Source organism: Monodelphis domestica, chromosome 3 (genome assembly GCF_027887165.1).
Source record: "Monodelphis domestica isolate mMonDom1 chromosome 3, mMonDom1.pri, whole genome shotgun sequence".
In the NCBI taxonomy this organism is placed as follows: Eukaryota; Metazoa; Chordata; class Mammalia; order Didelphimorphia; family Didelphidae; genus Monodelphis; species Monodelphis domestica.
Genome location: NC_077229.1, coordinates 76,269,428 through 76,281,553, shown reverse-complemented (window position 1 = coordinate 76,281,553; position 12,126 = coordinate 76,269,428). Strand labels below are relative to the sequence as shown.

Here is a 12,126-nt window from a genome sequence, read left to right as displayed (position 1 = left end):
CCACGGCCTGCTTTCATGTGAGTTGGTGAGAGCTCTGATGGTCTTGGAGTGCCGTTGGCAGTCTGAGCTTGGCTGCTGGTGAAATAAGAGCACTTTTATCTGGAGGATTATTTTGGATACCGTGAAAGGCTTTTCTCTCTGCCTTTTTCAAACACAAATGGCAGACCTGAAATTGGCAGGTACATAAGAAAGGCCAAAAGCTCACCAAAAAAGGCATTAATAAAAAGGTGCCATTTGCAAAAATAGCTTTCTCTCAACTGGAAACAGGCAGAAATCGGCACCCTTGACTGTACGGGGGAGATCGAGTCCTTCCCTAGAGGAACTCGGAAACTGACATCAGAGCCTTCCCCATCCTGTTGGGGTTCCAATTCTTATTTGTTCTGTCTGCACTAGGGAAAATGGGGAGATCTGAGTGCGAGTCTTTAATATGTCTAAAACACGCCTAAGAACTCTCACATACATCAAGCTTGTGGGTATCCTCGCCATTCGAGACCATGGGTCCCCCCTCTCTCAGTACCATTCCCTCTCTTCCAAGGCTAAGGGAAGTCACTGTCCTGGATCAGCAGAGGGCATGTTCAAGGGGTCCCTGGGTGGTCTGTACCAAGGCACTGTGGTCTAGTGAAAAGAACACAAGGGTTAGTGTTCAGGCCTGAATTGATACTGTGGCTCTGCCACTAATTTGCAATGTGACCTTTAAGGCTTCTTCTAGTCCTCACATCTCACATTCTAAGAGCTCTCCCATGTTGGACTCAATGTGCCACCAGATTCCCCCCCAGGGATGCCCAAGCAAGGAAAGGCCTGGGCTTCACTCTTTTTCATTTTTGTTTATTTTTTTTTTAAAAAAGCCCCTAAATTCTATGGCTTCCAGGAAGCATCAGAGAAATGTAAATGCCATTTCTGTACACTTTGTAAAGCAGTAACTAAACTCACAATGGACGCTTGCTCGCCTGCCGTGGAGCTGCACAGGTACGATCGATCTTTACGTTGGGACTTGGGTCTGTAACTGGGTTACGTCTTCTAGCCTCAAGCTGCTGCTTTCAGCCAAGCCAGACACATGGACCAAAAGAAGTGATACTTGACAGGCAGAGATTCATGGACAGACTGGGCCGATGCTCCCTTGGACCGTTTCCTTTGGGGAGGAGGAGGTGAAAGGGCGCTTGGGTTGGGGTCTGTTTGCTGTGGCCACCAGTGACCGGTGCATCCCTCTCCCCTGCCACACATACTCATCCTCGGACCCCCTTTCCAGGGGTGCCGGGGTCTTAAGGCGTTTTGTCGTCCTTGGCGCTGGCTGGGGAGAAAGGGAAAGGCCCAGTACCCATCATCAGCTCTTAGAGAGCACTTGGGGGATGGGGTGGTCAAAGGAGCCGCTGTCCCCAGGACACTGGCAGGAGCTGAGGGAAAGGAAGAGGAGACGGCTGACCTGGAATCACTGGACAGCCTTTAGTAACTCGGAAAATGGATGGGGTGGGAAGAGAGTTGGGGTTTGGGACAGCATTAAGGGCAAGGGTGTCTCAGGCCCTATGCCTCGTCCCAGGGCCAGTAAAGAGGGCCCAAGTACCCACTGGAGACCCCTCTTGGCTGCTCGCCTGGCCGCTCCACCATTTTGGGGTACAGCTGGCTGAGCTCGCCTTTTCCCCAAGGGGGAGTGTGTGTGCGAGGGGACTTGGCTGCTGCAGGCAGCCCTATCCCTGGGGTCCCCATCCTACCATTCCAGGGGGGACCCAAATTCCCCAGGGCTTTGGTGCAGCATTTTTGGCTCCAATTTGAAGAGTGGGGAGAAAGGAAGATGGGGATGGGGAGGGGGGGATTTGCAGAGTAGTTTGAGGCCTTGGGGTGGCATCTACTTTCCCAGCTGTGGGGACTGGTCTCCCCCTTCCCTTTGGTTTGAGGCTGCCCTGCCCCCTCTCTGAGGGGTGGGGGCTATCAATTTCCACCCCCCTCATCTCCCTCTTCACTTTCTGGCCCCCATCACTAGATGGTCAAAGTACACAGGGAACAAGGCTTAGCCCAGCCCCCCAGCCCCCACACAAGACATAAAAGGGGCAGGGGGATCCCCAACAAAGAAGCTTCCTCCTCCCCATACCATGATGAAACGGCCTTTTTGAAAGGGAAAAAAAAAAGGCTGGATTTTATAACACTAAGTGGTGAAGGTCAAACTGAGGAGGACGAAGATCTGAGGGCCTCCCAGACTTCACCTTAGACCTAAGTGCGCACGTGGAGATGGAAGGTCTGCGTGGGGGGCTGATCCCTGATGCACGCGAGTCTCAAAATGACAGGTGAGGGGGAAGGGAGGGAGGGGAAGTGCTTGCTCTGTGGGCTTCGGTGCCTTCCTCGGTGCGTGGTTTTTAAATAGTTAACGCTCTCAAGGTGGACTGGACGAGACACGGATGTAGGAATTTCTGCCAAAGTCTTGCTTGGAGTAGGTGACTCCTGGGCCTAGGGGGGAGGGGGCTGGGGCTAGTGGTCCCCCTTCCTCTCCCTGGGTTCTCTGTTCCCGGCCTCTCTCCTGGCGGCCCCCTGCCCGGCTGCAGGAGGCAGGGCCACGGGCAGGGGCCACCTGCGATCTCTGGGGCCAGAAAGGGTGGAGACGACAGAGCTCCAGTCGGTCCGCCTGGGCCCCAGAGGCTCACTTGTGCCGCTGTGTGGATTTCCTCTTCCTCCTCTTGAAAAAACAGCAGCACCTGGAGGGCAGAGGAGCAGGGTGGAGGGTGCCGCCTGGCTGCTCCCCAGGGGCATCCCTGCCACATCCCCAGCCACTGAGAAGGGACACCCCTTGCCCTCCTCAAAGACCCTCACAGGAGGTGAGCCTTCCCCCTCCCATCAATATAATCTCCAGGGCTTTCCCAGGCCCTTAGCTGTGCTCCTGGCCCTCAGGACAAGTAAAGCACCCCCCGTCCTCCATTGCTGCTTGCATATTCCCTGCCCAGTTCAGCCCTGGTCCAGTTGCTCCCCAAGAAAGAAGAATCCCAGGACTCTCCCTTCCCCAAGCTTACCCAGCCCTGGGCTCTTTGCTGGGAGCACCTCCCACTCCCATACCAGCCCCCATCTCACCACCTTCCACGCTTTCTGAGCCCCTTCAACTGTCCTCTCTGTGTCTACATGCCTGAGTATCCCCGATTCCTATGTTAGCCGCCCGTCTCCTGCCAGGCTTGGCCCCCTCCTGGCTGCCTCCATTCCTGCTGTCTCACTGCTCTGCCTTTGGCAATAAACAGGGCTACAGCCCACCTCCCACTTTGACTAAGGACATTCCTGCCCCCTCCCCATTTCCTCATGACCTCTGCCGCCTTCCATCTTCTCCAATCTCTCCTCTCTCTCAAGAGTTTTCTTGACCCTGGCCTCTTGGTTCCCTCCTACCTATCTGATCCATCCCCTATACCATGTGCCCTCTATTGCTGGGCCCTATTTATTTTTCTGGTAGACAGAGTTGGAGTCAGGAAGAGCTCAAATTTGGCCTCCTAGGTGTATGATCTTGGGCAAGTCATTCAACCTGTTTGCCTCAGTTACCCTGTCTGTAAAATGGGAATCACGATAGCACTTAGCTCTCAGTGTTGCTATGAGGTTCAAGATGCTTGACACATAACAGGCACTGTAATTGCTATTATTATTAGTGACCTAATCAGTTCCCATTGGCTCAATTCTCATGCTCTGCAGAGAGCTCTGTCCTGAGCATGTAATCCTTTCTTACCACCTGCCTAGAAAGCATTTCAGACTGGCTGTCCCCCCCAACCCCACGCCACTTCTACAGCCTCCCAAGTTCATAACCTTGGCATCTTCCTCCATTCCTAATCTCCTTCCCTCTACACCTCCCTGGAAGCACATCCATATCTATGCCCCAGATCTGTGGCATCTGCCCTTCTCCTGCCCCCCGGGGCACCCTCCTAACTGGCCTCCAGGGGCCCTTGTCTCTCACAAGAGACATTCCTCACAGCAGAACCATCATCACCGGCTCCCTCTTGTTTCTAGGAAAAATCCAATTTGTTTTTTTTCAAGATAGATAGATAGATCCCAAGCGGGCTACCCTCCCTGTCCTGTGCAGACAAACCAGCCTTCGATGCCCCTGCTCCCCACCATTGGAAGCCCACTGCGCCCCTGATTTTCTGCTCTGGCCTGATCTGACCCTGAACTATTTGAAAAGCCCAGTTTGGCCATGCTGCTCCCCAATTCCATACACTTCAGGGACTCTTCCCTCTCATCTCCAGGATGGAATATTTTTTAAAAGCCTCTCTTTGGCATCCAGTACCCTTTGTAACCTGGTCCTCTTCTACCTTTTCAACTTCTTACACATTGCCACTTATCCCCAACCCCACTCCACATTCTGTGATCATGGAACATGCTCACCTCCCCCCCCCCCCCCCCCAGCTTCCTTGAAGTCTCAGTTAAGATCTTCCCTCCTGCAAGAAGCCTTTTCCCCCTTGATGCTCCTACTTGCACTCAGGCTGTATTAGGCTGGGGGCTCCTCAAGGGCAGGGCCTGTGTATCCCTGGGCCTCAGTAGAGGCTTCATAAATGTACCCCAATAGAAAGCAAGATCCTTGAGGGCGAAGATTGCTGTTATCTCTGACCCTGGCGCAGTGCTTGGCACAGGCCTGGACCCCGAAGGAGGATGGAATCTGGCCCAGCCTCTTACTTTGTCTCGTCAGCCACCTCTACTTCGGCAGGGGCTGTGATGGGGGCGTTGGAATGGCCAGCCGTGGGGTCATCAGTGTTGAGTTCGCCGTTGGTGGAGCTCATCACCTGGAGAAAGCAGGAGAGGAGGGTAGAGAGTGTGAGTGCCAACAGCCTTGGAAGCAGCATCTACTCTAGCTCCTCAGGACCTCCCTGGTTATTCCCTCCATCTTGGATGTCACTGTGGGAAGCCTCTGATGTTACACCAAGGAGCTCAGGAGCTCAGTTTCCAACTTAGCTACTAGGATAAATAAAATGCTAAGTCCTAAGACTCTCCCAAATCTGGCTTCAACTGACCTTTTCTGTGATTCCATAGCCTACCTCTTCATATCCAGGACCATCAAATGAGCTGGGCCTTCCAACTCCCATCAAAGGGGATTTGTTTAGGCTATGGCCTCCATGCCCACCTTCCCTGACAGATCAGGGTCATTTTCCTTGCACAGATCCTTGAGCATTTTCCTTTGTCCCACCACACTAGAGCATACTTTTTTTGTGTTTGTGTATAGACAGACCTTCAGGGCAGGGTCATCTCTCATTTTTATGTCCCCAGCATCTACTAGCACGGTGTCCTGTTTAAGCAAGGGCTTAATGAACACTTATTAAGCATTTGCTTTATACAGGATTCTTACAGAAGGGCCTCCATGAAGAGGTGTGCAGTGTCAGTTCCCCCTAAATATACCCTTACCTGGTGTTTGGGGAAGACCTGGGACTTGTCCCGGTTGAGTGGCTGGGTACTGATTTCACTGTGGACGGTGCCAATTGGTGTTGGCTGGAAGGCAAAAGAGAGGAAGCTTGGGGATGTGAATCAAATGTCTGGGATCCCCATCTCTACCAGGTCAGGGCAGGAGGGCAGATGGGTGCTCTCCAAGTCCCTGGGGGCAGCCGTCCCCTTAGCCACCCAGATCAAAAGTAGAGATGAAAACTGAGCAGGTCTCTGGGCTGATGGGCAGGGAAAGTGTCATACCAGGGATTTTCCAGCCCAGTCGTATTCATAATCAAACACGAATCCATTGCGGTCAAACAGGTCTGTGAAGAGTTTCCGCAGATAATCATAGTCAGGCTTCTCAAAGAAATCCAGCCGTCGCACATAGCGCAGGTAAGTGGCCATTTCCTCTGTAGAGACATGAGGGGGAGAATAGGAATGCTATGTGAGAAGCCTGCCCTTTTCATTAAACTATCCTACTCTCGATGGCTCTGAGTGAGTCTGGGCTGACTTTTGACCACATCAGAGCCTTGTTGGATCGCTTGGCCACCCTAGGAACTGTAAGCATCACCTGCTCAAGGTCTAAATACTCAACCAAGGAGACTTTACATCTGAGTCAGCTGCCCAAGTCACCAGGGTCTTTCTTTTTTAAAAAACCCTTACGTTACCACCCACCTTAGAATCAATGCTGTGTATTGGTTCCAAGGCAGAAGAATGGTAAGGGCTAGGTAATAGGGGTCAAGTGACTTGCCCAGGGTCACCCAGCTAGGAAGTGTCTGAGGCCACATTTGAACCCAGGACCTCTTGTCTCTAGGCCTGGCTCTCAATCCACTGAACTACCCAGCTGCCCCCTACCAGGGTCTTTCTTGAAGGTGGTGTCACATCTGATTTAATTTCTTAGCCAGGACAATATGAAAATGTATCCTTGTGCTTCTCAAAAAAGAAGCAGGGATAAGGAGTGGACTTAATATATATATACTTTGGATGAAAGAGAATCCGTAACACCCAATGGAGCAAGCTGGATCTCTCTGCCACCTTTGTTCAGGAAGAAAGGGAGATTCTGTGGCCCAGGAGATACAGGCTCCCCACAAACTCAGGGCAGTCTCTTCTGGACAGACAGCATGATGTATCACTGCAGGAGGAAAGTGGCCCATGATCCCATGTGGTTGAAGGGATGAGGGGGTACTAACCTGGGAAGTTTTCACAAAGGACTTCGATTGGTGTTGCTCTCTTGGTGTCTCCAATCTTCTGATACCTTTCTTTCAGGGTGTCTGCCTGGAGGAGAAAACCAATTAGGCCAAACCTAAGTACTGCTGTCCAGGTCTCTAGTCCTATCGTGAGCTTATGTCTGCAGGGCAAAAACCAATGGATTCTTCCATCCCCAAGACTCCTTGGACTTGGGTGCCACCAGTTTCTCATTCGGAATCAGTTTCTAAAGCTGAGAAGAAGCTGATACAGCAATCCTTTCTAAGGCCAGGCAGCCTTTTCAGTTGGTACCTACTACACTGTCAGACACACTCAATATGGTGAAAAATAGTCTCTCTGCCCATAAGGTCCCCTTCAGGTACATTAGTATCCCCATGGCTGCTACTCCTATGAAACCTCCCACAGGCACCATGCCCTAAGCCAGGGGTCCCCAAACTACAGTCCCTGGGCCACATGCGGCCCCCGAGGCCATTTATCGGGCCCCCACCGCACTTCTGGAAAGGGCACCTCTTTCATAGGTGGTCAGTGAGAGGAGCACGGTATGTGATGCTGCTGCAAAGTGCAGTGTCGCTCATGTACAGTAACTACTTCCAGTGACATAATCCTTTGTGTGGTGTCTTAGAAAGAGGTGCCTCATGCAAAGGGTAATGTGGCTGCGCAATGGAAGACTTCAGCATGGTGGTTGGCAATCTGGGGGAGGGGATTCCACACTGTATATACTGCTGCCAGACTGGGGTTAGGTTTTTGTAGTCCAGCCCTCCAAAGTCTGAGGGACAGTGAACTGGCCCCCTGTGTAAAAAGTTTGGGGACCCCTGCCCTAAGCTGTCAATGAGGGAAAAACTGCCCCTGAGCTGGACCCCAGAGGTCCTTCTCAAGCTAAAAGGCTGTATTAACAGGCCTACCAGGCTTTGGGCTAAACTAGGAAATCTGACTGTGATCCATTTGTATAAAGGGCTGGATGCAAGGTACTGCAGTCTTGGTTCTTTTGACTTTCTCCTCTGGGGTAAATAAATGGAAAAGCACTCCTTTTTGACTTTTAGGAGGGCTATGTGGGGAATAATAATACAGATGAGGTCTACAGATAAAGTCCTGACAGAAAAGAAGCTAGGTTTCCCCAAATGCCCTGAGTACACACAACAAATTATTTAATTCGAATAATACAAAGATGAACCAAAGCATGTATACACATGTGCTGAGGCTAGCTATTGTTCAGACCAAGATCTGAAGAATGCACTATCTGGTTCTGAGATTTTCTGTCACTATTTACCTTGAGACCTTGCCAGGGGAGGCTCCCGCGAAGAAAGTACATGAACATGTGGCCTAGTGCTTCCAGGTCATCCCGCCGACTCTGCTCTGAAGGAGGAGCACAAGTCAGTTAATCCCCACCCTCCTGATGCCTATGGGGATACCTTGGGACAGATGTCTTTCTCTTTCCTTACACCTCCTACTGCCTCCACAATCTACCTATTAGTAATGCTGCCTGGTCATCCACACTGGTGAGCAGGGGTGGGGGGGTGCGGGGAAGAACAGAAGCAGTGGCCCAAAGGCACCACCAAGACTTATCTAAACTGTATCTAAACAGCTGGGTCCCAAAAGGACAATCACACCCTGAACATGGCCACTCTCTCTAGTAGGAAACCCTTGCAAGCTGAGGTCCTTACTCCTCCAGGATGGCTGAACTAAACCCAATCCTTTGTCCTTCCCACTTAGAAGGAGCACATGCACATCTCCCCAGGCCTTACCTATAGGGGATGCATCCACTGAGAGAGCACTTCCCTGGGCTGTGGGTGTGGGAAGCTCTCTACCACAGGCTTGGTGGTGCCTTAGAGGAAATCAAATCTAATCTAACAAGGTCCCCTCTGCTTCAAACTCCAATTAATTCTGTTCCCTTTGAACACCACTGATATTTGTTTTTCATGGGCTTCACCAAAAGGCAAGCCATTTCTGGTCTGACCTCCTTAAGTATTCTCCCCAGTATGGGCAGGTCTCCTTCCTGGGGCATGGAATATGCTCATTTGGGCTATCCTCAAAAGCTTACTTCCTTCCATACCACCCAAAGCCTTCCCTGCCCACACTCAGCCTGCTCCTCCTCCCCCTTCTCTGCAATGCTGGGCTCTCTCCCACTTCATGGGCTCTATGAGAGAAGTCCCCAGACTGCCAGCCAGAAGAACCCTTAACCAATCCTGGCTCTCTGACTGCTCCTTGGTGTTATAGAATTTTGCCGGAGCCCCTCATCCCCCGACCCCAGAGATGGGCTGGGATGTTACCTTTCCCCAAGTGCGTGTTGATGCTCATATAGCGTGCCGTGCCTGTCAGGCTCTTGTGCTCGCGGTAGGGGATGTGCTTTTTGGTCTCGGGATCAATATATTCCTTGGCCAGGCCAAAGTCAATGATGTGAATGGTGTGTTGACGTTTAGTCCCTGGCCGGCCCACCAAGAAGTTCTCCGGCTTCACATCCCGGTATATCAGGCTTTTGGTGTGGACATATTCCATCCGTGTGATCTAGGGGATTATGGATTGCCAGACCTGCTCACTGCCCAGCCTCTACACATTCTCTGGGTTCTTGCCTGCCCTGCCTACTGTCCCCCACCCTGCTGTTCTCCTCCTCCTCCTCAAACCCTCTCTGCTGTATACCCTCTGTCAGTCTCTAGGTCTGGAACCCAGGAAGCCCAAGACAGGCCCTGCTTCTCACCTGCTTGAATACTCCTCCAACCAGAGGAAGAAGATGACAAAGACGACAAATAATTCATGGAACTGGACAGGGGATACCTGTGGCCAGACTAGACCAAAGGGGCCTTTTTGGACTGACCTACTGCTTCAGGGGCATATGTATTTGTTGAATGACCAATAGGAATGGGAGAGAGAGAGAACTATATTCTAATTTGTCCTCTAGAAATAAATTCATGTGTGGAATCTCTACAATGGGTAGCTGAGGAGAATAAAACTTCTTGAGGGTGATCTCCAACATTAAGAGTAATAACCAAGAGGACAACCCTGCTCTTCTCCAACCCCTGGAGAACCATCAGAAACACAATCCCTGACTAGGAGAGAAATGGGGCCAGAGGTAAGGACCAGGAGGTCTTGGAGTCCCTGGGTTTGGGGCAGAAAGTCAAAATGCCTCAAATATATCTTCAGGGTCTTTTCAACCTCTCTCTCAGCACCCTGAGCTGGCTCTTGCCTTTCTCTAGGCTCTATGTTTTCATTCCACTCAGTGTCCCATCTTCCTCACCTCTATCACTTCTTAAATTTTCTGCACTACCTCAAGCTCCCAGAGGCAGATATAGGTCCCCCATCTTTTCCACCCTGAAGAGACTTTTCTCCCCCTTTCTGCAGGTCCAGGCTATAGACTACCCCCATCACCCTGGGGTGCTCCCACTGGGCCCTCACCAGTTGGATGGCAATCATCAGCACAGTTTTCAGGGTAAATGTCCGGTCACACAAGTCAAATAAATCTTCCAGACTGGGTCCCAGCAACTCCAGCACCATGGCATTGTACTTCCCACAAGGGCCAAAGTAGTAAACCTGAGGAATCCCTTCTATAAGAGATGAGAGTGGGGCAGAATTGGTTCTGATGTTGAGCAGCAGAGATGTGAACTACCTCACAGGGAAAACAGAACCATGGATTTGGGCTCTGTGACTGCAGACTACTTGAGTGACCTCGAGCCAAATCACTTTCTTTCAAAAACTTGAAACTACTATGATCTAAAATGGTTCTTTTTAGCTCTAGATCTCATTTTCATTGTGGGAGCTAAGTGATATCTCACAGGTCCCTTCTACCTTATTGAGTTTCATCTATAAATAGGAAAAAATAGGGCTGCTTGGAGCCTCCTTCACAGAGCTTATAATATATATGAAGATCAGCATGTCACCACCCCATGTTTTCTTGTACCTGTTCCTTCCAATGGCATAAACTCCATTCCCCTTACCACCTTAGCACTACTCTGATCATATTCCTCATAGAAGATGGTCTTGCATCCCCTATAAGTCACAAAACAGGAATAGTCCAGAAGGTAGGGGATTTGGGGAAGAAGTGACTTGCCTAAGGTCGCACTATAAGAGAGCTAGGATTAAAATCCAGGCCACTAGCTCAGTCTGGGGCTCTTTCCACTGGTTTTGGAAATGATTTGGGGTAAAATTCAATCTGACTTTATTAACTTCATTCTTCCTAGTAGGTTCCTAGCATGTCTTGGGGGAGTGACCAGAATTCACCCCAAGCCATAAAAGACCCTATGCTCTATCTTACAGGAGGAAGTAGTCTTCAACTACCCAACATCTCATGAGCTATCCCTCCCATAGCACTTGAGTTCACCAAATTTATTCCAGACTCCCTGGACTGTGACAGCTGTTATACTGTCTCTTTTACTCCACTGAATGAATACAGTTTTCTACTCTTGTATTTGGTTTGTAAAAAAACTTGGAATCTGGTAAGGGGCAGTCATAGGCATTAGACCAAAGAGCAGTCCAGGAATGAGCTAAAAGACTTGGGAAGCTATACCTGACTTATCAAAGCTGGAAAATATCTTAGGGATCATAGTCTAACTCTTTTACTGAAAGTGGGAAAACAAAGCAAGAGACAAAAGACTCACCCAGAATCATATAGGTGTGCGAGGATTGCTCACTCAATCTCTTTCCTCTCAGACTAGAATACTGCCTCTTCAATTCCGTCAATTCCCCTGGTGCCCATGAGAATTCTGTCTCAGCGTTCCCAATCTTACCTGTATTGCCCAGTTGTTTGTAAAACCGGTATTCCAAATGTAGTTGTGGGGCTCTGGACTTTATAGGTTCCTTTAGAGGGGAGGGAGAGGAGGAGAGAAAGAACAAGATGCAGAAACAATTAATGAAATGAATGGGTCTGCATCTCCCACCAGGAAGACTGGTTCTTACTTGGGTCTAGAGCATCTCAACTTGCTTCCATCACTCAGGTCAGAATAATAAAAATGCTGTACTCTTCGCCCACAGTATGATATAGCCACAATAAATTTGGTCATTGGCATCTTGGATTCAAGAAAATCAAATGGAAGAAGCTTTCAGGGTAGCCTGGATCCAGTGAGAATCTCAGGAAGGCGACTCCATTAAAAACCCATTTAATGAAGGGGAGAACTTGCAACAGAGTTGGGGCCAGTAAAGGACCTCTGATTTCTAGCACTTGCATCTGCCTCTAAGCAATGGACCATCTGCTGATCTCCTCCCATTTCAATAGTCCATCTAATTCCCTGCTGCCAAAGCCTGAATTTATTGTGGAGGTTCTACTTTTGGGATGTAGTTGCCTAGGGTCAATGGCCCAGGATGTGCCAAGGGAATGGAGTAGAACCCATAGCCTTGGCCATATTAGTGAAGGTCACTAAACATTAATATAAACTAATTTCTCAGATCGACCTAAGATATAAAATTGTCTCTATCTGCCACCATGGGATTTAGAACTTTTCTTGAAGCATAGAAAAGAGAAAGAGTTTTGGGCTAAGGAAACAGAGATCTGGGTTCTAATCCTAGTTCTGTCAATGAAATGCAGTGTGACCTTGGGCAAGTCTCTCTTCCTTTTTGGGTCTCCGTTTC

At 50.0% G+C, this 12,126-nt stretch overlaps 1 protein-coding gene across 8 annotated transcripts in view; it reads right to left on the bottom strand.

Annotated features, from left to right (window-relative positions):
• Positions 1-809: 809 nt before the first annotated feature.
• CSNK1G2 (casein kinase 1 gamma 2) overlaps positions 810-12,126 on the bottom strand; it is a 95,362-nt gene continuing 84,045 nt past the window's right edge. For 6 of the 8 annotated variants that reach the window (XM_056820686.1, XM_056820683.1, XM_056820688.1 and 3 more), the window contains 10 exons: positions 11,160-11,358; positions 9,961-10,109; positions 8,841-9,075; positions 7,841-7,926; positions 6,558-6,642; positions 5,629-5,777; positions 5,350-5,433; positions 4,627-4,733; positions 2,631-2,681; positions 810-1,129 (listed from right to left, as the gene is read on the bottom strand). In XM_056820686.1, coding sequence (XP_056676664.1) covers positions 1,024-1,129; positions 2,631-2,681; positions 4,627-4,733; positions 5,350-5,433; positions 5,629-5,777; positions 6,558-6,642; positions 7,841-7,926; positions 8,841-9,075; positions 9,961-10,109; positions 11,160-11,358 — 1,251 coding nt within the window. In that variant the 3' untranslated portion in view covers positions 810-1,023. Of the gene's footprint in view, positions 2,682-4,626; positions 4,734-5,349; positions 5,434-5,628; positions 5,778-6,557; positions 6,643-7,840; positions 7,927-8,840; positions 9,076-9,960; positions 10,110-11,159; positions 11,359-12,126 lie in introns of all 8 variants that reach the window. The other 2 variants (XM_056820690.1, XM_056820689.1) reach the window with 2 other exon arrangements.